General features: G+C 39.0%; 1 protein-coding gene across 2 annotated transcripts in view; it reads left to right on the top strand.

The window, feature by feature from the left end:
- HECW1 (HECT, C2 and WW domain containing E3 ubiquitin protein ligase 1) overlaps positions 1–26,418 on the top strand; it is a 488,368-nt gene that overhangs the window by 311,392 nt on the left and 150,558 nt on the right. For both annotated transcript variants that reach the window (XM_069588229.1, XM_069588230.1), the window contains one exon: positions 8,828–8,997. In XM_069588229.1, coding sequence (XP_069444330.1) covers positions 8,828–8,997 — 170 coding nt within the window. The remainder of the gene's footprint in view (positions 1–8,827; positions 8,998–26,418) is intronic.

Here is a 26,418-nt window from a genome sequence, read left to right as displayed (position 1 = left end):
CTTTTAATTTCATGGCTATAGTCACCATCTGCAGTGATTTTGGAGCCCCAAAACTAAAGTCCAGCCACTGTTTCCCCATCTATTTGCCATGAAGTGATGGGACCAGATGCCATGATCTTAGTTTTTTGGATGCTGAGTTTTAAGCCAACTTCTTACTCTTCTCTTTCACTTTGATCACGAGGCTCTTTAGTTCTTCTTCACTTTCTGCCATAAGGGTGGTGTCATCTGCATATCTGAGGTTATTGATATTTCTCCTGGCAATCTTGATTCCAGCTTGTGCTTCATCCAGCCCAGCGTTTCTCTTTTTATTTATTTATTTATTTATTTTAATTGGAGACTAATTACTTTACAATATTGTATTGATTTTGCCATACATTGACATGAATCTGCCATGGGTGTGCATGTGTTCCCCATCCTGAACACCCCTCCCACCTCCCTCCCCATACCACCCCTCTGGGTCGTCCCAGTGCACCAGCCCCGAGCACCCAGTATAATGCATCGAACCTGGACTGGCAATTCGTTTCACATATGATAATTTACATGTTTCAATCCCATTCTCCCAAATCATCCTTCCCTCGCCCTCTCCCATAGAGTCCAAAAGACTATTCTATACATCTGTGTCTTTTTTGCTGTCTTGCATACAGGGTTATCATTACCATCTTTCTAAATTCCATATATATGCGTTAGTATACTGTATTGGTGTTTTTCTTTCTGGCTTACTTCACTCTGTATAATCAGTTCCAGTTTCATCCACCTCATTAGAACTGATTCAAATGTATTCTTTTTAATGGCTGAGTAATATTCCATTGTGTATATGTACCACAGCTTTCTTATCCATTTGTCTGCTGATGGACATCTAGGTTGCTTCCATATCCTGGCTATTATCAACCGTGCTGCAGTGAACATTGGGGTACATGTGTCTCTTTCAATTCTGGTTTCCTTGATGTGTATGCCCAGCAGTGGGATTACTGGGTCATATGGCTTTTCTATTTCCAGTTTTTTAAGGAATCTCCACACTGTTCTCCATAGTGTTTGCATTCCCACCAACAGTGTAAGAGGGTTCCCTTTCCTCCACACCTTCTCTAGCATTTATTGCTTGTAGACTTTTGGATAGCAGCCATTCTGACTGGTGTGAAATGGTACCTCATTGTGGTTTTGATTTGCATTTCTCTGATAATGAGTGATGTTGAGCATCTTTTCATGTGTCTTTTAGCCATCTGTATGTCTTCTTTGGAGAAATGTCTCTTTAGTTCTTTGGCCCATTTTTTGATTGGGTCTTTTATTTTTCTGGAATTGAGTTGCAGGAGTTGCTTGTATATTTTTGAGATTAATTCTTTGTGCATTGTTTAATTTGCTATTATTTTCTCCCATTCTGAAGGCTGCCTTTTCACCCTGCTTATAGTTTCCTTTATTGTGCAGAAGCTTTTAATTTTAATTAGGTCCCATTTGTTTATTTTTGCTTTTATTTCCAATATTTTGGGAGGTGGGTCATAGAGGATCCTGCTGTGGTTTATGTCAGAGAGTGTTTTGCCTATGTTCTTCTCTAGGAGTGTTATAGTTTCTGATCATACATTTAGATCTTTAATCCATTTTGAGTTTATTTTTGTGTGAGGTGTTAGAAAGTGTTCTAGTTTCATTCTTTTACAAGTGGTTGACCAGTTTGCCCAGGACCACTTGTTAAAGAGATTGTCTTTTCTCCATTGTATATTCTTGCCTCCTTTGTCGAAGATAAGGTGTCCATAGATGCATGGATTTATCTCTGGGCTTTCTATTTGTTTCATCGATCTATATTTCTGTCTTTGTGCCAATACCATACTGTCTTGATGACTGTGGCTTTTTTTTTTTTTTTGACTGTGGCTTTGTAGTAGAGCTTAAAGTCAGGCAGGTTGATTCCTCCAGTTCCATTCTCCTTTCTCAAGATTTCTTTGGCTATTCGAGCTTTTTTAATTTCCATACAAATTGTGAAATTATTTGTTCTAGTTCTCTGAAAAATACCATTGGTAGCTTGATAGGGATTGCATTGAATCTATAGATTGCTTTGGGCAGTATACTCATTTTCACTATATTGATTCTTCTGATCCATGAACATGGTATATTTCTCCATCTATTTGTGTCCTCTTTGATTTCTTGCACCAGTGTTTTATAGTTTTCTATATATGGGTCTTTAGTTTCTTTAGGTAGATATATTCCTAAGTATTTTATTCTTTTTGTTGCAATAGTGAATGAAATTGTTTCTTTAATTCCTCTTTCTGTTTTCTCACTGTTATTGTATAGGAATACAAGAGACTTTTGTGTGTTGGTTTTATATCCTGTAACTTTACTATATTCATTGATTAGCTCTAGTAATTTTCTGGTGGAGTCTTTAGGGTTTTCTATGTAGAGGATCATGTCATCTGCAAACGGTGAGAGTTTTGCTTCTTCTTTTCCAATCTGAATTCCTTTTATTTCTTTTTCTGCTCTGAGTGCTGTGGCCAAAACTATGTTGAATAGTAGTGGTGAGAGTGGGCACCCTTGTCTTGTTCCTGACTTTAGGGGAAATGCTTTCAATTTTTCACCATTGAGGATAATGTTTGCTGTGGGTTTGTCATATATAGCTTTTATTATGTTGAGGTATGTTCCTTCTATTCCTGCTTTCTGGAGGGTTTTTATCATAAATGGATGTTGAATTTTGTCAAAGGCTTTCTCTGCATCTATTGAGATAATCATATGGCTTTTATTTTTCAATTTGTTACTGTGGTGTATTACATTGATTGACTTGTGGATATTGAAGAATCCTTGCATCCCTGGGATAAAGCCCACTTGGTCATGATGTATGATCTTTATAATATGTTGTTGGATTCTGTTTGCTAGAATTTTGTTAAGGATTTTTGCATCTGTGTTCATCAATGATATTGGCCTGTGGTTTTCTCTTTTTTGTGGCATCTTTTTCAGGTTTTGGTATTAGGGTGATGGTGGCCTCATAGAATGAGTTTGGAAGTTTGCCTTCCTCTTCAGTATTCTGGAAGAATTTGAGTAAGATAGGTGTCAGCTCTTCTCTAAAGTTTTGGTAGAACTCAGCTGTGAAGCCATCTGGTCCTGCAGCCCAGCGTTTCTCATGATGTACTCTGCATATAAGTTAAAGCAGGCTCACAATATACAGCTTTGATGTACTCCTTTTCCTATTTGGAACCAGTCTATTGTTCCATGTCTAGTTCTAACCATTGCTTTCTGACCTGCATACAGATATCTCAAGAGGCAGGTCAGGTGGTCTGGTATTCCCATCTCTTTCAGAATTTTCCACAGTTTATTGTGATCCACACAGTCAAAGGCTTTGGCATAGTCAATAAAGTGGAAATAGATGTTTTTCTAAAACTCTCTTGCTTTTTTTATGATCCAGTGGATATCATTAGGGAAAGGCAAATTAAAACGAGATACTACTATGTACCTATTGGAATGACCAAAATCCAGAACACTGAAAACACTAAATGCTGGCAAAGATGTGGAGCAAAAGGAACTCACGTTTATTGCTGGTAGGAAAACAAATGGTACAGACACTCTGAAATGCATTTTGGTAGTTTCTTTCAAAATTTCTTACTACATGACCCCATGATCACATTGCTTGGAAATTACCCCAAAACCTGACACAGATATCTATAGCAGCTTTATTTATCATTGCCAAAACTTGGAAGCAATCAAGATGTCTTTCAGTAGGTGGATGGATAAATAAATTGTAGTACATTCAGATAGTGGAATATTATTCAGTGCTAAAAAGAAATGAAATGTCAAGCCATGAAAAGACATGAGGAATCTTGAATGTATATTACTCATTGAAAAAGGCCAATCTAGAAAGGCTTCATGCTATGTGAATCCAACTATTGTCACATTCTGGAAAGGTAAAACTATGAAGATGATAGAAACATCAGTGGTTCTAGGGGATATGGGGAGGAGAGATGAACAGGTGGGGCACAGGATTTTTAGGGCAGTGAAAATACTCTGAGAGAGTAATGATGGGTACATGTGATAATGCATTTGCCAATGCCCATTGAATGTATAGTGCCAAGAGTGAATCCTAGTGTAAATTATGGATTTGGGGAAGAAAGGTAAAGTGTCTCTCATCAAAGTGACACTGTGATGATGATGTGTCAATCTAGGCTCATCACTTGTAACCAATGTACCAATCTGGTGGGAGATGTTGAGAATGGGGGTGGGGGGCAATGCATGTGTGGAGCAGGCAGCACATGGGAAAATCTGTGTATTTCCTTTTGATTTTGCTATTAATCTACAACTACTCTAAAAGAAAGTAAGTCTTTTAAAAAAGCACACATTCATCAATAGAATGTGTCTGTCTCAGTTTTTTTTTTAAGAAAAAACTCAATAATTTGTATTACTAGGACAGAAAACTAACAACTCCTGATTTGTTATTCTTATATTCCCATTGAAATGATTGATAACTAACAATTATTTATACAAGCCTTCAGAAACAGTAGAAGCCAGAAAAACTACTGTCTGTAAGAAATTGATAATTTCACCAACCAGAGCTCACTAAAATCCTAACGTCTACAAGGGATGCCATTCAGGATAGACAGCATGGAACTGCAGAAAGAGACAAAATCTCCATTCATTGGTTCCCATTTTTGGCTCTGCCATGCAAACATGGACTCATAGACTGACCAGAGGAAAAGAAACTACCCCACTACCATCACCAGTTTGGTTCAAAAAGCTGCTTTCTAAGGATTAGGATTGGTTCATTTCCTGTGGTCCCCAATATATCATTTTTCTCACAGTTAATCTCAAGGCAAAAATTGCCAGCAATGAAATGTGGCTGGAGGTATAAAATGAGCAACTAAAGAAGCACGCCTGGAATGGTAGTGGAGATATAATACTTTGTAATTGAATATGTCTGTGTTTAACTCACTGTCAAGGAAAAGGAAATACTGCTTAAAGTATCATGATAAATGTCATGCCTCAAAGAAAGCTTAAAAGGTCATCAAATCTATAACTAAGCAAAACCTAAAATTATCAAAGAAGTTAACTACATGCTAGTCATCTCCAGGTATAAAAGTAGGGATGAGGATTCTAACTGCAGCCCATTGTACAACCAAACTATCTAAAGATGGACAATACCAGGGCTACACACAACCTACTCATGGACCTCTCGTGGACCTAAAAAACGTATGGAGAATGGGGGAAAAAAAGTTGAAGGACATAACACTCAAGAGGAAAAAGGATGTATTTTGTCACAAATATCTGCTGAGGAGAAGTAAAGGATATGTCACTCGTCTGTTTGTACACTCTATAAAACACAGGAAAGTGCAAAATCTATCAGGTAAGAAATCTAGGATGAAGAAAAATGATAAGGGAGGTCTTTGAAGCTAAAAGAAAGTCAAGTGTATTTGTTCCCTATTGCTGCTGTAACAAATTACCATAAAGTTAGTGGCTTGAAACAACACACATGTATTCATACAGTTCTGGAGATCAGAAATCCAAAATTAATCTTAAGGGCTGAAAATCAAGGTACCCACAGGCAGGGCTACTTCCCTTCTGAGATCTTCTAGGAAGAATATGCTCATCTCTTTGAGATTCTAAAGTCTGTCACGCATGTTTTTGGCTCACGGCTGTATCACTCCAGTCTCCGCTTCTGCTGTCACATCACTTTTCTCCTCATTTTGCTCCTCCTTCCTCCTCTTTATAAGGACTCTTATCATCACACTGAATCTCTCCATCTCAGTCAAGATTCTTCAGCATGTCTGTAGAGTCCCTTCTACCGTGTAAGGTGACATATTCACAGGTTCCAGGAATTAGATCATGGTCATCTGTGTGAGACCATTTTTCTGTCTATTATAGTCAAGGAGAGATTTAAAATAAATTCTGAAAGGTACAGTCATTGAATTCAAAGTGAGCTTTGAGAGATTTTAGAAAGCAGTGAAGCGCATACTCACCACTACATTATTAGAATCGATGATGTGGTAGACCGACTTGAGATTCTCTTATCAAAAACATAGAAGAGTCAGACATTAAGAAGATAAGGAAGTAAAAAGATGGATGACAAATACAGAGCAATACATGGATAATTCTGATGGAGAGATCAGAACAAATAATAATAGCAGAAAGATTTTTTTGAGCTGGATATAATTTTGCATCCTTAAGTCTGACTATCGCGTACTAGGAAAAAAGTATGTGCAGAGAGCAACATCTAGATAAATGCTATTTTTAAAAGAAATTTTCAAATGCAAATAGAGTAGCCATCTGAGTGGAAAAAGCATGATACAAAAGAATAAACCTCTTGTTAATTTCAGATTTGTCTTATAATACAGACCACTAAAATCATGAAGTAAAGGCTACAGAGCTTTAAGGGCAGCATATTTTAGCTGAAGATTTCTGTGCCTATCAGATTGTCATAAAATCTGATGCCAAAGTTGGAATTTTTATAAAAAGGTAGTATCACATATTGGTTAAAAACACAGACTTTGGAATCAAAGAGGCAGGTTCAAATTTCATTTCTGACATTGACCAAATATAAAAACCTGTTCAAGTTACTTAACTCAGAAGCATCTATATTTTCTTCCTCAAACTAGTGATATAATAACTACTTTATAGAGTTTGTAGTTAGGATTAAATCAGATTATGTATTTGAAGGGCATAGAATGGTTCGCAGAATTTAGTAACTAATCAATAAATGGCTGGCAGTAGTGGTGGAAGTGATGAAGGCGATGATAGTCATATTATTTTATGGTAAATAAATCTATATGTCTATCACATCCTCGGCCATTGTCCCCAGTACCACCTCCCAGAAACGATGATTCACTAGGAGAACTCATGAGTATTGTCATACTCATGACTATAAATCATTGAAAAGAGAAAAAGCAAATTGCAAAGGAAAAAGGTACCTGGGATGAAATCTGGAAGAAACCAGGTGCAAATTTCCATGAGTCCTCTCCCACTGGAGTCGTACAGCTTGGGTTCATTTTCCCCAGCAACAAGTTATGATAAAAATATGAATTATTACCTATCAAAAATTTTTTTAGTCACTCAGTCATGTCTGACTTTTTGCGACCCCATGGACTGTAGCCCACCAGGGTCCTCTGTCTATGGAATTCTCTAGGCAACAATACTGAAGTGGGTTGCCATTCCCTTCTTTAGGGGATTGTCCTGATCCAGGGATCAAACCCAGGTCTCCCACACTACAGGCAGATTCTTTCCCTTCTGAGCCACCAGGGAAACAAGGAAGCTCAATAAAGATTCAGAGTCCAAGGTTTTCACTGGAGGCTGCTCATGTGGCCAAATTCCTCCTAGGACCTATTAAAATTCCAGACTCCCAGACGAAAGCAGGCGTTCAGTGTAAACAAGGTAGTTTGCGCAAACACTTGGGGCACAGAGATGAGTTCTTATCAGTTCTGAGGTATGAGAACCCCCCCAACACTAGCGAAAGATCAACCCTACAAACAGACCTTTCTAAGGAGAGAAGACTCAGGCTGTCACAGATTTCTATGGGTGATACCTGAGTTTTGCAAATTTCTGTGATGTTTGTATTTTCTAACCTTTATTCCACCTCACAGCAGTATATTATAATGCAACAGTGGAAGAACAGTTTTGTTATGGAGATTGCTTTGAATCAATTCAAAGTATCGTTTAACTAAATTCACATGAAAGCTTCTGTACTTTTTTCCATCAGTGACAAATTCCTCCAAACACCTCACAACTTATACCATACTTGAGAATCAACCCAATGTATTTTTAACTGTGTCTTTTACTTATGTATAAGTAGGAACAATTTTTTGGAAAATACTTTAATAATACAAAATTTTTAATTATGTTTTTGATATTATAAATTTATTTCCAATAAATATGATTTCAGATTGTCGGCAGAACAGCCATAAACCACTATCACCTCTCTCTCCCCCCTACACACAGCATGAAATTTTACATGATCAGATACTTTCAATTACAGGGAATGGCTCCGTTTTCCAAGGCTTTCCTCCTGACAGCATGATCTCTCCTCAGAACTCTCCTCACTGAAGTACATTAGCTCCATGGAGGCCATGATTTTCTTCTTTCCTCCAATGCCCCTGCTCTTCACTCTTTTAATCTTCATCTTTCTCTTTTTTCTCCTAATTCTCTCTTTCCTTACTCAGTGAAGATCCTATTTACTGTGAGACTAGAGCCCTTGTTTTTCTGTCTCCATTTGGAAGAATTTTCACCTAGACCCACTGAATTTTCCAAGATGGGTTTCCTCCCTCAGCGTGCGCCCGGGTTTCCTTCCTCAGCGTGCGCCCGGGTTTCCTTCCTCAGCGTGCGCCTGGGTTTCCTTCCACAGCGTGCGCCCGGGTTTCCTTCCTCAGCGTGCGCCCGGGTTTCCTGAGGTAACCCTCCGCCTCATCCCAACCAGCCTGAGGAGCGCCAGAAGTCCAAACCAGAAAAGGTCAACGGTCCTCTCTTGAAAAGCATAGTGACCACAATGCCAGTATTGATTTATTACAGGCAGTTCTTACCAAACCAATTTAATATGCATCAGTAAATGTTCCATGTAATGGGTTCTGGAGACACATCAGTCCATGTTTTGTAACGAGGTGAAAAATGGTGGTTCAAGATTGAACACTTTTTCCGTGTTTCAGATGGACTCTTCTCCTTGTATAAAACCTTATATAATCTTTTGGGCCTTCCCTGATGGCTCAGACAGTAAAGAATCTGCCTGCAATGCGGGAGACCCAGGTTTGATCCCTGAGTCAGGAAGATCCCCTAGAGAAGGGAATGGCTACCCACTCCAGGATTCTTGCCTGGAGAATTCCACGGACAGATAATCTTTAACCTTGCTAAAACACATAAAATTGAAATATCCTCTATTTTATAGATTTCCAGGCCATGGGGTTGAAGAAAGGGATGTTTTTCAACCCAGACCCTTACCTGAAGATTTCTATTCAGCCTGGGAAGCACAGCATCTTTCCTGCCCTCCCCCACCACGGACAGGAGAGGCGATCCAAAATCATTGGCAACACTGTGAACCCCATCTGGCAGGCTGAGGTGAGTGCCCGGGCCCTGAAAAAGGGGCTTAAGTGACAAAGCGAAGTGACTGACCATGGAGCCCATGTGCTATGCCCTCCCTTCTTGGAGCCCCAAACTCTTCTGCTAAGTTCATGGTTCTCTCGGTTCTAGAAGGGGGCCATCTTCTCTTTGGGTTGTAACTCCTAGGGATTTTTTTTTTTAAGTGGGTGAAGTGAATTTTTTTAATATTTATTTTATTTTAATTTTTATCGGAGTATAGTTGATTTATAGTGTTGTGTTATAGCAAAGTGAATCAAGCATATAGCAAGAATATAGCAAAGTGAATCAGTTATACATATATCCACTCTTTTTTAGATTCTTTTTCCCTACAGGCCATTAGAGTATTGAGTAGAGTTCCCTGTGGTAAACAGTAAGTCCTTATTAGTTATCTATCTTATGACTCAGACAGTAAAGTGTCTGCCTACAATGCGGGAGACCCAGGTTCTATCCCTCGGTCGGGAATATCCCCTGGAGAAGGAAATGGCAACCCACTCCAGTATTCATGCCTGGAAAATCCCATAGACTGAGGAGCCTGGTGGGCTACAGTCCATGGGGTCGCAAAGAGTAAGTTACGACTGAGCAACTTCACTTTCACTTTCAGTGTGTATATGTCAGTCCCAATCTCCCAGTTTATCCCTCTTCCCTTACCCCCTGGTAACCATAAATTTGTTTTCTATGTCTATGACTCTGCTTCTGTTTTGTAGATAAGCTCATTCATCCATGTTGCTGCAAATGCCTTTCTTTCTTTCTTTTTTATGGCTGAGTAATACTATATTTTATGCATGTAACACATTTTCTTTATTCATTCCTCTGTTAATGGGCATTTAAGTTGTTTCCATGTCTTGGTGGGTACTGGAACCAGTCCCCCAACATACAAGGGGACAACTGTAATAGCCTCTTCATCTGATTCTGAGCCTGCACCTGTAAGCAGAACACTCTCTCTCTGCCTCTCTGTGGGAGCAGGAAGAAACACGTTCTCACACACTTCCCACACGTGTGGCCCTTAAGTGAGAGTGACACATTTAAACTGTCTGTCTGGACCAGTTCCAGAGATTCTGACACTGTCAGGTTTCTGGGACAGGTAAAACAATAAGCCCTAGAATAACACTGGGGTTGCATACTATTTGATTTAAATAGGTATAAATTTAAATAGATTTAAATCATTCACACCATCTTCCTAGTTTGGTTGGTGCTAGGCAACTTGCTGGAGCTTTGAATAGTTTGATGAATAGTCTGATGAAGGTGATTTTCTTCTCCTACATGTGTCTCCTCCGCCAGCTGGGAACAAGGAGATTCCTCAACAAAGCCTCATCTGGCTCAGTCTCACAGGAACTAAGTCTTGTCTGAGAGAACTAGCAGAAAGTCGTCACCCCCATTGACTGCCTAGCTCCCTTCTTAAGCTTGAGGGGATAATCTGCCAACTGCGTGGTTTAAGGAACAGGGAGGCTTAGGACATGAAAGTGCTGCAATATAATGTAGGAGTTAAAAGTATAGCTTTGCAGTGACACAGACCTTGGTTCAAATCCCAGCTTGGCCAGTTATTAGCTGTGTAACTTTGAGAAATCCGTTATCCTCAATCTGAGCATCAGATTATCCTTATCAGGCTGGTGCTGATGGTCCTAGGCACTCACTTTGGGCAGTATTCTTTTATTCTTCAAAGTAGATCGTCTCTGATGCAGAACTTTCAAGCATCCTTGAACAAGAAAGTGTAGATATCTGGGGACAAAGATTTTTCATTGTCTGCTTCCTAGGCTTAATTAGGCTTTATAGGGGCTTCCCAAGTGGCGCAGTGGTAAAGAATCCACCTGCCAACATAGGAGACGCAAGAGACTTGGGTTTGAGTCTGGGGTTGGGAAGATCCCCTGAAGCTGGAAATGGCAACCCACTCCAGTATTCTTGCCTGGAAAATTCCATGGACAGAGGAACCCGGTAGGCTACAATCCATGGGGTTGCAAAGAGTAGGACATGTCTGAGCACCACACATGCTTTGTAGAAGGTGACCATAAGGGAAACAGAGTTGTATTTGAACTTCTTACTACTTTGGTTATCAATAGACTGAAAGCACTCATAGTGCCACTAGCATGGAGTCATGAATCTTAAATTATTTGTTCCTACATTCCTGGCTATTTTTGGCAGTTGTTTATGGACTTCTCACTGCATTCCTGGGAATACAAGATACCACAGAAATTTATGGCACACGAAAAGAAAAAAGCCTCTTTCTTCTGAAGAACTTTAGAGAAGCTTGTACTAAGACCTTTAGTCATAAAGGTATTGTCTCAAAGAGCATTTATAAAATCCAGCACCATCAGAATATGTTTTGGCTAAAAATGTCAACTAGATTCACTTTAGGTTCTGAAACAATTTCTGAATCTTTAGTTCAGATCTATTTTGCTCTGCAAGGACATAACAAACTCTCTCTCTCTTCCTCTGCTCTTGACCTACTCAGGTCTTTCCAGCATGCTATGGTGAAGGTTTGCATCCCAAAATAAGTTCTACCACGTGTCTTCCTCACAAGGCTCAGACTGAGCTTGTTTCACATGCTTTCTCAAGTTAACCAGAAGAGTAACTGGCTGAGCTGTGATTTAAAACAATGTGGTTTGTATTACTGCAAAGCTGTATTTTCAAAGCCCCTAAATGATCCTAGAGTGCCCAATGCTCAAATGTGGATGTGTCAGCCCTAGTGGAGAACATTTGAGACCTTCGATGACCCAGCATTTTTTACCACTTGTGTCAGTTAGGGATGCCTCTGGCTCTGAACTAGAGAAAGCCTGGCCAGCTGTGATATTTCTCACAAGCAGGAAGTCCAGAGGGAGGTGTGCAGGCAGTGCAACTACTGAGCACAGCCCCCAGGGACCCGAGCTTCCTGGGTATTCCTACTATACCTCAGCAGATGGCTCTCCTCTTCCTGTCTGAGAACAAACCCAAGTTCCAGGTAGGAACAAAGCAAAAAGAAAGAAAGAAACTTTCTTCTTGAAAGGCTATTAACTGTCACAGTACCTCACCTGTTTGGGAAGATCTGATGTTTCACTTCCCCAACTCCAACAGGGAGGGCAGGAAAAGAGGCAGTGAACATGGGTGTTGAATAAATGGGTTTATAGTGTCCACAATGTGCTTCAGTGGTACTTCCACCACCTTTCACCTTCAACACTATACTGAAGTTGCTCTCGGTGGCTGCTTTCACGTGGCTGCATAAATTGTGTCTTTGCTTACATCTGCTTAAAATGTACATCCTCAACTAATGCAACCAGTGACTCCTGCTTATCCATAGATTCTCAGCTAAAATACCACCTTCTCCCTGGTACCCTCTCCTAGGCCTCAGAAAGAAAGTGCTCCATCCTCTGCTCCTTTATCTAGACTTCTACCAGAGTATCTTTTATTTGCACAGCTGTCTTCCTCATGAGACTTTGAGCTCCTCAAGGAAAGAAATCCTGTCCAATTTATCTTGATACCTCCAGTTCCCAGAGCCTAATCCTGGTAGTTTCTATAGGGCTCACTATGCCAAGCCCTTTTCTAAATGTTTTATACAATTAACTCATTTCATCCTCATAACAACCCTCTAAGATATGTACTATTGTTATCCCCATTGAAAGATGAAGAAACGAAGACACAGAGAAGTTAAGTGATTTTCCTAAGATCATACAGCTGGTAAATGACAGAACCAGAATTTGAACCAGTTCAGAGCCTGATATTGATCAGTTTTGTGCATAGGTGGTTGTGAATAAATTCTGGAGAAAGTATCTATAGCTTGTATCAGATACTCAGAATGACCATTATACATCCTCTTATTTTAGGTGAAAAAAAATCAGTTGACATTGACAGCATTGAGTGATAAGGCCAAAGTCAATTATCAAAAGCTTAAATTGTTCTTTCCAGCTAATTGTATGAATGCCTACTTCTGGAGAATAAGTTTAAAGGATAAATGAATTTTTTAATATGGGGAAAGCAAGGTGAAGTTCTCATGGTTGATTTTTGATTCATTTAATAAATATTTATTGTGCATCTACTCTGTAATAGAAGTTGAAGTGGCAGGAAGGACACCAAAATGATTAATAGATAAGACCCCAAAGGCACATGGAAGGAAATAATACAGTGAAATAAATGTCCTAATCAAGGTGTGGACAGAATGCTGCAAAGCTCTGAGGGAAGACCTCACAGAGGGTGCACTCTTGGACTTGGGTCTTGATAAGTGGTAGGATATTTTGGGGGAGAGGGAGGGCATTCCAGGTGCATATGCAAAGGTACCAAGGCATCCACAGACATGTAGGGGACAGTTCAGAAATGTCTTATGGGTGTAGCTTGTGGTGTGCATGGACGTGAGATGGCAACTGAGCTGGATTTACATTAATCACATACGTTGCATGGTTTCCTGATTTCCTTACAAGTGAAAGCTAGTGTTAGCATCTGGGTCTTACACTGCAACCCATGGTGAGTGAAATGAAGATTCCTTGCTCCTACTGGATTTATGGAAGCCAGTAAATCTCTATGCAAGAAGGTAGATGAGGACCAAGTGTCCTACTTTCTATATTTGCTGATTAACATTCCAGCGATGTTCAGTGAGAAATAATTGATGTTGTTTGCAGTTAAGAGCAAGAATACCCTTTAACATGTAGTTTAAATGCTAAATTTATTTCTATGATTAATGTTTCATTAAAGTCTTATGTGATTTTTTCAAATCTATGCAAGTTCAAACTTGAAACATATTTTTGCTGATTAAAACATGCTAGCTAAATCTTAGAAAAATTAAAGTTATAATCAGAATTTTTAAATGAGGGAAAATGGAAAGAAATAGATATTAAATGTAATACAGACTAAAAAAATTAAAAAGAAGACTTCCAAGTTGATTATCTCCTCTTTTTTTATTATTACTGTAATTAGAAACTTTTTTTCACCCTGGGAACACTCTTCTTGATTTTAGGTCTATTTACTTTCCAGGATGGATATAATGAGCATTTATAAGATTATAACTTCACAGAGAAGTTAAACAGAAACAGCAGCAACTAATGAGTTTTGGGTTATCTGTTCAGCATGCTATATACAGAGTGTACTTCTACCTCTAAATAAAACAGGGAATTCCTAAAATTGGAGTCTCAGAAATATCAAGCAGGTTGAGCAGATATTAAAATTGGGCCTGGGGCCCTGGTGTATATTCATCTCTACCCAGGCTCTCTGCTTCTCTCAGAGCTGGGTTAATTAATCCCCTTACTACTCCAGTCTGATCACGAGATTAGAGGATTAGAAGCCAAGTAACCTGAAAGCTTCCCTGATGGTTCAGATGGTAAAGTGTCTGCCTACAATGTGGGAGACCCGGCTTTGATCCCTGGGTCGGGAAGATCCTCTGGAGAAGGAAATGGCAACCCACTCCAGTACTCTTGCCTGGAAAATCCCATGGACGGAGGAGCATGGTAGGCTATAGTCCATGGGGTCACAAAGAGTTGGACACGACTGAGCTGCGTCACTTTCACTTTCTTTCTTTTCAACCTGAAGGAAACGCCGTCCCATAATATGATGTGTCTGATGGAGCAGAGCTGCCTTAGACTGCTGTGCTCCAGGAAGGCCTCTCTGAGTGCTGTCATGTGAACTGAGAAGCCAGACATACGAAGAACTGGTTGGATGTGCATCTCAGACAGAGGAAGCAGCCAGTGTGAAGTCTTAGGTGTAACGAGCTTGCATGTTTAAACAGCAGGAAGGTCACTGTGGCAGGAGGATGTCAAGTATGGAAGGGATAGGGTCAGGTATAAGATAAAGTGTGGGAGAGAGGCAGGGAAGTGATTGGGACTTGATTGTAAATGTGTTAAAAAGCCATTGGAGGAGGGAAGCATCTGATTAAAATTTCATGAAAATTATCCTGCTTTTTATATGCAGAATGGATTATAAAGAGACTGAGATGAAAGCAGTTGATTTCACTTCTGGCTCTCATGGAGTAGCATGTGACACAGTAACATAAAACAGTGAGAAAACCCAGTTAAAAGACAAAAATTAAAAAGTGGTGATGACCTATGAGAATGGGTAAAACAACTAGAACTCATATGGTTAAGATCCTGGAGAGAAAGGAATTGCAAGTGAGCCAACTTTCTGCTACTACTTTTTAAAAGAAGAGTAAGGAAGGCAAAAGGAGAAGGCAATGGCACCCCACTCCAGTACTCTTGTCTGGAAAATCCCATGGACAGAGGAGCCTGGTAGGCTGCAGCCCACGGGGTCACTAAGAGTCAGACACGACTGAAGTGACTTAGCAGCAGCAGCAAGGTAGGCAAAAAGCTACTGAAGGTTTAAGAGGAGTTTGATGTAATCTCATGGTACTGAAAAAACAAAGTAGGAGTTCTGGATACTCCAAGGAGGAGGTGACCTACAAAACCCCATATTCTCAGGTGGACCTCTGGCTGGCTAAATATATGATCTGTGTGTGCTCAATTGCTCAGTCGTGTCTAACTCTATGGACTGGGACCCACTAGGCACCTCTGTCATGGAGATTCTCCAGGCAGGAATACTGGAGTAGGTTGCCATGCCTCCCTCCAAGGGATCTTCCCAAGCCAGGGATTGAACCCAGGTCTCCCGCATTACAGATGGATTCTTTACTGACTGGGCCACTAGTGAAGCCCAAGAATACTGGAGAGGGTTGCCTATCCCTTCTCCAGGGGATCTTTCCGACCCAGGAACTGAACTGGGGTCTCCGGCATTGCACACGTATTTTTTACCAGCTGAACTACCAGGGAAGCCCATAAGTGTATGATCAGAGCCAAACTATGGTAGAAAACTTGAAGACAGCTCAAACAACTCAATCAGTCTCTGTTAAAAAAAAAAAAAATCTGACCCTAGTAATTGGTAAAAACAGACACATGGAGGCTTATTATTGGATTTTTTTAAATGTAGATTTTAAATACTTTGTATACGTTTTCAAACTTAAAATGCTAGAAAGTGAAGTCGCTCAGTCATGCCCAACTCTTTGCAACCCCATGGACTGTAGCCTATCAGGCTCCTCCGTCCGTGGGATTTTCAAGGCAAGAGTGCTGGAGTGGATTGCCATTTCCTTCTCCAGGGAATCTTCGCGACCCAGGGATCGGACCCAGGTCTCCCGCATTGCAGGCAGACGCTTTACTGTCTGAGCTACCAGGGAAGCCCCTAAAAAGCTGCTGCTGCTGCTAAGTCGCTTCAGTCGTGTCCAACTCAGTGCGACCCCACAGACAGCAGCCCACCAGGCTCCCCAATCTCTGGGATTCTCCAGGCAAGAACACTGGAGTGGGTTGCCATTTCCTTTTCCAACCTAAAAAGCTAGACATAGACAATAAAAAGATAAATGTAAAATGTCCACTACCTTGAAAATTAAGCAAAAAAAAAACTCCTTAAAAATCTATGACTCAAAGAAGAAATCACAAAAAAACTATTTTTTTTCTTTTAAAAGATTGAAAAATATTTATGTATTTTATACAAATTCAGATTTAACAACTTTCTTGTTTCCTGTCTGTTTATCAAAATTATAATTGCAATGTAATATATATATTTTTTTTCTTTTATTTTAAAATTTATATTGGTTTTGCCATACATTGACATGAATCTACCACGGGTGTACATGCATTCCCAAACATGAACCCCCCTCCCACCTCCCTCCCCATAACATCTCTCTGGGTCATCACTGTGCACCAGCCCCAAGCATGCTGTATCCTGCGTCGGACATAGACTGGTGATTTGATTCTTACATGATAGTATACATGTTACAATGCCATTCTCCCAAATCATCCCACCCTCTCCCTCTCCCTCTGAGTCCAAAAGTCCGTTATACACATCTGTGTCTCTTTCCCTGTCTTGCATACAGGGTCGTCATTGCCATCTTTCTAAATTCCATATATAAGTGTTAGTATACTGTATTGGTGTTTTTCTTTCTGGCTTACTTCACCCTGTATAATCGGCTCCAGTTTCATCCATCTCATCAGAACTGATTCAAATGTATTCTTTTTAATGGCTGAGTAATAGTCCATTGTGTATATGTACCACAGCTTTCTTATCCATTCATCTGCTGATGGACATCTAGGTTGTTTCCATGTCCTGGCTATTATAAACAGTGCTGCGATGAACATTGGGGTACATGTGTCTCTTTCAGTTCTGGTTTCCTCGATGTGTATGCCCAGCAGTGGGATTGCTGGGTCATATGGCAGTTCTATTTGCAATTTTTTAAGGAATCTCCACACTGTTCTCCAAAGTGGCTGTACTAGTTTGCATTCCCACCAACAGTGTAGGAGGGTTCCCTTTTCTCTACACCCTCTCCAGCATTTATTGCTTGCAGACTTTTGGATCACAGCCATTCTGACTGGTGTGAAGTGGTACCTCATTGTGGTTTTGATTTGCATTTCTCTAATAATGAGTGATGTTGAGCATCTTTTCATGTGTTTGTTAGCCATCTGTATGCCTTCTTTGGCGAAATGTCTATTTAGTTCTTTGGCCCATTTTTTGATTGGGTCGTTTATTTTTCTGGAATTGAGCTGCATAAGTTGCTTGTATATTTTTGAGATTAGTTGTTTGTCAGTTGCTTCATTTGCTATTATTTTCTCCCATTCAGAAGGCTGTGTTTTCACCTTGCTTATAGTTTCCTTTGTTGTGCAGAAGCTTTTAATGTTAATTAGATCCCATTTGTTTATTTTTGCTTTTATTTCCAGTATTCTGGGAGGTGGATCATAGAGGATCCTGCTGTGATTTATGTCGGAGAGTGTTTTGCCTATATTCTCCTCTAGGAGTTTTATAGTTTCTGGTCTTACATTTAGATCTTTAATCCATTTTGAGTTTATTTTTGTGTGAGGTGTTAAAAAGTGATCTAGTTTCATTCTTTTACAAGTGGTTGACCAGAAAAGAAAACTATTTTAAAAAATATTTTGAACTTATTAAGTTATAATGAGCATATGACATATCTAAACTTGCAGGTTGCAGCTAAATTAGAAAAGAGCTAAATATCAGTGTTCTGAGTTCGCTTATGAATCAGCGACAAAATTAAGAGCAAATCAAACAAAAAGAGAGCAGAAGGAAGTATACGGTATAATGAAGATAAATGCAAAACTCACTGACTTAGAAGACAAATGCATAATATAGAAAATTAACAAAAATCAAAATGTAGTGTTCTTATATTTATTAAAAAAACTGTATATTATAGTGTTTATGCTAATAAATTTGAATGGAAAATTCCTAGAGCAACATATCTTACTAAATTTACATGACAATAAATAGAAATGCTGAATAGTATATTAAGGAACTCAAGTATGTAATTTAAAAACCTTTCCACAAGGAAATTTCTAAGACCAGAATTGTCACTGTTGAAATCTCCCAGACATTTAATGAAATAACAATAATCTTGTACAAATTCTTGCAAAGAAAAGAAATTTGTTTTATGAGGTAAACTTGTTTTATACACAGAGAAGGCAATGGCACCCCACTCCAGTACTCTTGCCCGGAAAATCCCATGGACGGAGGAGCCTGGTGGGCTGCCGTCTATGGGGTCGCACAGAGTCGGACACGACTGAAGTGACTTAGCATAGCATGTTTTATACAACCAACAAAACTTTGATACCAAAATCTTACAAGGTCAATACAAGAAAGGCAAATTTCATTCCTCTCTCATGAAAATCTGTGCAATTATCCTAAACAAAACATTGGCTAATTGAATCCAGAAACATAAAAAGGCTAATACTTTACCAAATTGTGTTTATTCTAAGAATACTAAAAGCTCAATTGATGTAGCAGTTTTTCTCTGGCACCAGTGTTGCCATCATTTGCTGAACTCTAGCTGAACAAGAAAGGGAGTAACTAGTTCTCTCTGTTATGATTTGTACTTGCTTCCTACAGGCTTCCTACAAATCTGACAATGGTAAACTCCCAGGAAGCAATTAGACACAGAACTTGTTCAGTGGAGTGTGCCACCATTACCAGAAGCTCACATAATTTGTTAGTTTATGAACTTCCCTCCAGTGTCTGGTGTATATCTGCATAGGACTTCAAAAAGATCTGCAGTTCCTGATCACTGCTGTTGATTTCTTGTTCAGAGTCATGAAGCTGTATGCTCTCCACCATGTGTAACAGTTATGCCAAATGATATCTAGTTAGGAAAACTGAATACGGATAATGTGCTTAAAATCTCCCATAATGGTAAATATTTCATTATCTAACAAAACAACAGAAATCTTCCTTTTACTGTAATTGTGAGTATCAGAATTTTTTTTGTGAAGTATCTAACTGCAAATAGAAAAGCAGTGCATAGATGCAGAGTTTGGCATTATAAGGGGTTTTTTTTTTTTTGGTCTTATTTTTATCTTTATTAGGAAATAACTTTATACATAAATACAATTTATTACAAACAAGTGAAAAAAACTGCATTTATTTAAAACTGTTTAAGTTATGACAGTTTTGTGTATTGGTAGACGCTCAGTCATGTCCAACTCTTGTGACCCCATGGAGTGTAGCTCACCAGCCTCCTCTGTCCATGGGATTCTCCAGGCAAGAATACTGGAGTGGATAGCCATCTACTTCTTGAGGGAATCTTCCCAACCCAGGGATTGAACTCTGGTCTCCGGCATTGCAAGGCAGATTCTTTACCATCTGAGCCACCAAGGAAGCCCAGTGTGTTCTTTTTGCTGCAAATACCATTCAATTGTATGGCTATGCCACATATTGTTTATACACTCACCTGCTAATAGACATTCAGATTGTTTCCAGATATTGACTATTGTGAACAAAGCTGCTATGGATATGCAGGTACAAGTCTTCTTTCTCTTAAGAAATACCTAGAAGTGGAACCATTTTAGTGGGTGAAAACTGCCAATAGTGTTTGAGAGTTCCAGTTATTCTGTGTCCTCATAAACACTTGGTATTCTTTCTTAATTTTAGCTATTCTAATAGATGATAAATCGTAATGTAATGTGATTTTACTTTGCATTTCTGTGATGATTAATGGTATTGAGCATCTTTTCATCTGCTTATTGGCCATTTGTACATTTTCTTTTGCGAGATATTTGGAGATATCTAACTTAGGTTTGAGAGTTCTTTATATACTCTGATACAAGTTCTTTGCCACGTATCTATTTTACAAATATTTTCTCCCAGTCTGTGGCTTGCATTTTTATTAGTACTGTATTTTAAATATGAAATGTTTTATATTTTTATGATGCCCGGTTTATCAGGTAATTTTTTCTTGATTCATGCTTTCTGCATTCTATCTAAATCTACCCAAGTTAACAAAAATAACTATTAAGTTTTCCTCTAGGAGTTCTATAGTTTTCATTCAGTTCAGTCTCTCAGTTGTGTCCAACTCTTTGTGACCCCATGGACTGCAGCACAACAGGCTTCCCTGTTCCAGCACCAACTCCCAGAGTTTGTTCAAACTCATGTCCATTGGGTCAGGGATGTCATCTAACCATCTCATCATCTGTCATCCCCTTTTCCTCCTGCCTTCAATCTTTCCCAGCATCTGGGTCTTTTCCAGAGTCAGTTCTTCACATCAGGTGGTCAGAGCATTGGAGCTTCAGCCTGAGCATCAGCCACTCCAGTGAATATTCAGGACTGATTTCCTTTAGGGTTGACTCGTTGGATCTCCTTGCAGTCCAAGGGACTCTCAAGAGTCTTCTTCAACACCACAGTTCAAAAGCATCAATTCTTCAGCACTCGGTTTCTTTATGGTCCAACTCTCACATCTATACATGACTACTGGAAAAACCATAGCTTTGACTAGATGGACTTTGGTCATTAAAGTAATGTCTCTGCTTTTTAATATGCTGTCTAGGTTTGTCCTAGCTTTTCTTCCAAGGAGTAAGTGTCCTTTCATTTCATGGCTGCAGTGACCATCTGCAGTGATTTTGGAGCCCAAGAAAATAGTCTGTCACTGTTTCCATTGATTCCCCATCTATTTGCCATGAAGTGATAGGATGGGATGCCATGATCTTAGTTTTTTGAATGTTGAGTTTTAAGCCAGCTTTTTCACTGTCCTCTTTCACTTTCATCAAGAGGTTCTTCATTTTCTCTTTGCTTTCTGCCAAAAGGGTGGTGTCATCTGCATATTTTAGGTTATAGATATTTCTCCCTGCAATCTTGATTCCAGCTTGTGTTTCATCCAGCCCAGCATTATGCATGATGTACTCTGCATATAAGTTAAAAACAGCCTAAACATATTCCTTTCCCAATTTTGAATGAGGCCATTGTTCCATGTCCCATTCTAACTGCTGCTTCTTGACCTGCATACAGATTTCTCAGGAGGCAGGTTAGGTGGTCTGGTATTCCCATCTCTTTCAGAATTTTCTACAGTTTGTTGTGTTCCACACAGTCAAAAGCTTTGGTGTAGTCAATAAAGCAGAAGTAGATGTTTTTCTGGAATTCTCTTGCTTTTTCTGTGATCCAGTGGATGTTGGTTTTTTTGATCTCTGGTTCTTCTGCCTTTTCTAACTCCAGCTTGAACATCTGGAAGTTCTCAGTTCATGTACTGTTGACGTCTAACTTGGAGAATTTTGAGCATTACTTCGCTAGTGTGTGAGATGAGTGCAACTGTGTGGTAGTTTGAATATCCTTTGGCATTTCCTTTCTTTAGGATTGGAATGAAAACTGACCTTTTCCAGTCCTGTGGCCATTGCTGAGTTTTCCAAATGTGCTGGCATATTGAGTGTAGCACTTTCACAGCATCATCTTTTAGGATTTGAAATAGCTCAACTGGAATTCTGTCACCTCTACTAGCTTTGTTCATAGTGATGCTTCCTACAACCCACTTGACTTTGCACTCTAGGATATCTGGCTCTAGGTAAGGATCACACCATCGTGGTTATCTAGGTCATTAAGATCTTTTTTGTAGAGTTGTTCTGTGTATTCTTGCCACCTCTTCTTAATATCTTCTGCTTCTATTAGGTCCATACAATTTCTGTCCTTTATTGTGTCCATCTTTGCATGAAATGTTCCCTTGGTATCTCTAATTTTCTTGAAGAGATCTCTAGTCTTTCCCATTCTATTGATTTCTTCTAGTCTTTGCACTGATCACTGAGGAAGGCTTTCTTATCTCTCCTTGTATTCTTTGGAACTCTGCATTCAGATGAGTATATCTTTCCTTTTCTCCTTTGATTCTCACTTCTCTTCCTTTCTCAGCTGTTTGTAAGGCCTCCTCAGACAACCATTTTGCCTGTTTGCATTTCTTTTTCATGGGAATGGTTTTGGTTACTGCCTCCTGTACGGTGTTACGAACATCCATCCATAGTTCTTCAGGCACTATCAGATCTAATCCCTTGAATCTATCTGTCACCACTACTGTATAATCATAATGGATTTGATTTAGTTCATAACTGAATGATCTAGTGGTTTTCCCTACTTTCTTCAATTTAAGTCTGAATTTGGAAATAAGGAGATCATGATCTAAGCCACAGTCAGCTCCCAGTCTTATTTTTGCTGACTGTATAGAGATTCTCCATCTTTGGCTTCAAAGAATATAATAAATCTGATTTCGGTAGTGACCATCTGGTGATGTCCATATGTAGAGTCTTGTCTTGTGTTGTTGGAAGAGGGTGCTTGCTATGACCAGTGTGTTCTCTTGGCAAAAGTCCATTAGCCTTTGCCCTGCTTCATTCTGTACTCCATGGTCAAACTTGCCTGTTATTCCAGGTATCTCTTGACTTCCTACTTTTGTATTCCAGTCTCCAATAACCTCAGATATGCAGATGACACCACCCTTATGGCAGAAAGTGAAGAGAGACTAAAAAGCCTCTTGATGAAAGTGAAAGAGGAGAGTGAAAAAGTTGGCTTAAAGCTCAACATTCAGAAAACGAAGATCATGGCATCTGGTCCCATCACTTCATGGGAAATAGATGGGGAAACAGTAGAAACAGTGTCAGACTTTATTTTTTGGGGCTCCAAAATCACTGCAGATGGTGACTGCAGCCATGAAATTAAAAGACGCTTACTCCTTGGAAGAAAAGTTATGACCAACCTAGATAGCATATTCAAAAGCAGAGACATTACTTTGCTGACTAAGGTCCATCTAGTCAAGGCTATGGTTTTTCCAGTAGTCATGTATCGATGTGAGAGTTGGACTGTGAAGAAGGCTGAGTGCCAGAGAATTGATGCTTTTGAACTGTGGTGTTGGAGAAGACTCTTGAGGGTCCCTTGGACTGCAGGGAGATCCAACCAGTCCATTCTGAAGGAGATCAGCCCTGGGATTTTTTTGGATGGAATGATGCTAAAGCTGAAGCTCCAGTACTCTGGCCACCTCATGCGAAGAGTTGACTCATTGGAAAAGACTCTGATGCTGGGAGGGATTAGGGGCAGGAGGAAAAGGGGACAACCGAGGATGAGAAGCATGCACAGCAGCAAAGACCCAGGGAGCCAAAAATAAATAAAATTATATACGTAATATAAAATTTATAATTTAAAAAATTTTAATTAAATTATAAATTAATTTATAATATAAAATTATATAAATATAAAATTATATATATAGATATATAAAATAAAGAACAAAGTTGAAAGACTTTTTCTACTAGTTTCAAGATTTACCAGAAAGGTACAGTAATCAAGACAGAGTCACAAAGATGAAAGAAAGACAGATTCCTCAATGGTATGAAATAGAGAGCCCAGAAACAGACCCATACATATTTGTTCAACTGAAATGTGACATGGGTACCAACACAGTACAAGAAGCAGGAAAGTCTTTTCAGCAAAAGGTACTGGAACTACTCAACATCCATATGGAAGAAATGAAGAGCAATCTTTACTTCACACTATATACAAAAATTAACTGGAAATGGATCCTAGAAGCATATTTTAAAAAGCTTAAACTATAAAATGGAAAAGTAACCAAACCGTTCACTTGGATCACAGCCTTGTCTAACTGAATGAAACTATGAGCCATGCTGTGTAGGGCCACCCAAGACACTTAAGAAGTTCACATTACAGAGGTGACAATTTTGCAGGGTACAAAATTTTAGATTATGTTTGTTTTGTTTTTTTCTCTCAGCCACTTTTCATATTTCATTCCATTCTCTCCTTGTTTGCTTTGTTTCTGAAAGTGGAGTTGCTCAGTCATGCCCAACTCTTTGGAACCCCATGAACTGTAACCTACCAGGCTCCTCTGTCCATGGGATTTTCCAGGCAAGAGTGCTGGAGTGGGTTGCCATTTCCTTCTCCAGAAGTGGCAACCTTCTGTTTGTGAGGAGAAGATAAATATGATTCTAATCTTTGTTCCTCTGTAAGTAAGATGGTTTTTTCTTCTTGCTTCTTTCAGATCTTTTTGTATTTGATTTTCTGTAGTTTGAAAATAATATGTCTAGTGGTAACTTTCAGACATTTGTCTTGCTTGGTGTTCCCCCAAGCTTCCTAAATTTGTAGTTCAGTGTCTGACATTAATTTGGGCAAATTTTCATCACTATAATTTTCTATATTCTGTTCTTTTTTCTCTTTCTTCTCCTTCTGGTATTCCCATTATGTATATGTTATTCCTATTGTAGTTGCCCCACAGTCCTTGGATGTTTTGTTCTGTTCCTTTCAGCATTTGTTTTCCCAGGTTTTTATTTTGAGAATCAGAATTTTACTGATATATCTCTAGCTCATGTTTTTTGTTTTTGTTTTTTTCCTCAGCTGTGTCCAGTCCACAAATCAGCCCGTCAAAAGTATTTTTCATTTTGGTAACAGTTTTTTTTTTTTTAATCTCTAGCCTTTCTTTTTGGCTCTTTCTTAAGTTTTTCATCCCTCTGCTCACATTGCCCATTTGTTCTTGCATGTTGTCCATTAGAGCCCTTCCTATATTAATCACAGTTCTAAATTCTTGGTCTAGCACTTATAACATCCCTAAACTCCAACACTTTGGCCACCTGATGTGAAGAGCTGACTCATTTGAAAAGACCCTGATGCTGGGAAAGATTGAGGGCAGGAGAGAAGAGGACAACAGAGGATAAGATAGTTGGATGGCAACACCAACTCAATGGACATGGGTTTGGGTGGTCTCTGGGAGTTGGTGATGGACAGGGAGGCCTGGCGTGCTGCAGTTCATGGGGTTGCAAAGAGTCAGACATGACTGAGCAAATGAACTGAACTGAACCATGTCTGGTTCTGATGCTTGGTGTGTATCTTCTTCTTTTTTTTTTTTTTTTTTTTTTTTTGCTTTTTGATGTGGCTTATAGTTTTATCTTAATAGCCAGATACAACATACTAAAGAAAAGAAACAGCAATAAATAGAACTTTAGTAATATGGTGGTAAGGTGTGAAAGGAAGGTATGAGAGGATGTTTACAGTCCTATGAGTAGATCTCAGTTTTTTAGTGGGCACTATTTTTTAGTTTTTTAAGTATCTTTTTCAGCTTGATAGAGAATCTTTACAATTGTGAAGTTCTACAGTTGACAACATACTAATGGTGATAATCTCAAAGGTTTCCCCCACTAAAGGGCAGGAACAAGGCAATAATGTAACCTCTCACCTCTCTTTTTCAACATTATACTGGAAATCTTTGCTAATGGAATAAAGCAAGAAAAAGAAATAAAAGGAATATAGATTGGGAAGGAAGACTTAAAACTTTTCCACGGATTATATGATTGTCTATGTAGAAAATCCAAAAGAATTAAAATTTAAAAAACTCTTATAACTAATAACTGATTATAACATGACTGCAGGGTACAGAGCCAATATAGAAAGTCAGTTGCATTTATATATATGAACAAATGAAACTTGAAATTAGAAACACATGAAATACTTAGGTATGAACCTATCAAAATATGTACAAGATCTGTATAACCACAAAACTGAAGAATGAAATCAAAGAGCTAAATAAATTGAGATATATTCCATGTTCATGGTTAGGAAGATATAGAGATGTCTGTTCTTCCCAATCTGATCTATAGATTCAATGCAATCCCAATCAGAATCCCAGCAAGTTATTTTTATGACTTGCTATGACTTGCTGACAGACTAATTCTAGAGTTTATATGGAGAGGCTAAAGACCCATAATAGCCAACACAGTATTGAAGGAGCAGAGCAAATTTTTAGGACTGATGCCACCCATCTTCAAACCTTACTGTAAAGCTACAGTTATCAGTACAGTGTGGTATTGCCAATACATACATGCATGCATACATACATACAAGTAAATCAATGGAACAGAATAGAGAGCCCAGAAATAGACTCCCATATGGTCAACTGGTCTTTGACAAAGGAGCAAAAGGCAATACAATGGAAAATAGAAAATCTCCTTAATAAATGGAGCCAAAACAACCTGACATTCAGATGCAAAAAAAAAAAAAGAATCTGGCTATGGACCTTACACTCTTCACAAAAATAAACTCAATATGGATCACAGACTTGAGTGTAAAATGAAAAGCTATTAAACTCCTAGCAAATAAAATAGGAGGAAACCTAGATGACCTTGGGTAGAATGATGCCTTTTTAGATACAACATCAGAAACACAATT

The sequence above is a fragment of the Ovis canadensis genome, chromosome 4, assembly GCF_042477335.2.
Source record: "Ovis canadensis isolate MfBH-ARS-UI-01 breed Bighorn chromosome 4, ARS-UI_OviCan_v2, whole genome shotgun sequence".
Taxonomy (NCBI): Eukaryota; Metazoa; Chordata; class Mammalia; order Artiodactyla; family Bovidae; genus Ovis; species Ovis canadensis.
Note: the sequence above shows the minus strand (reverse complement) of the source record. Positions and strands in the feature narration are given on the sequence as shown.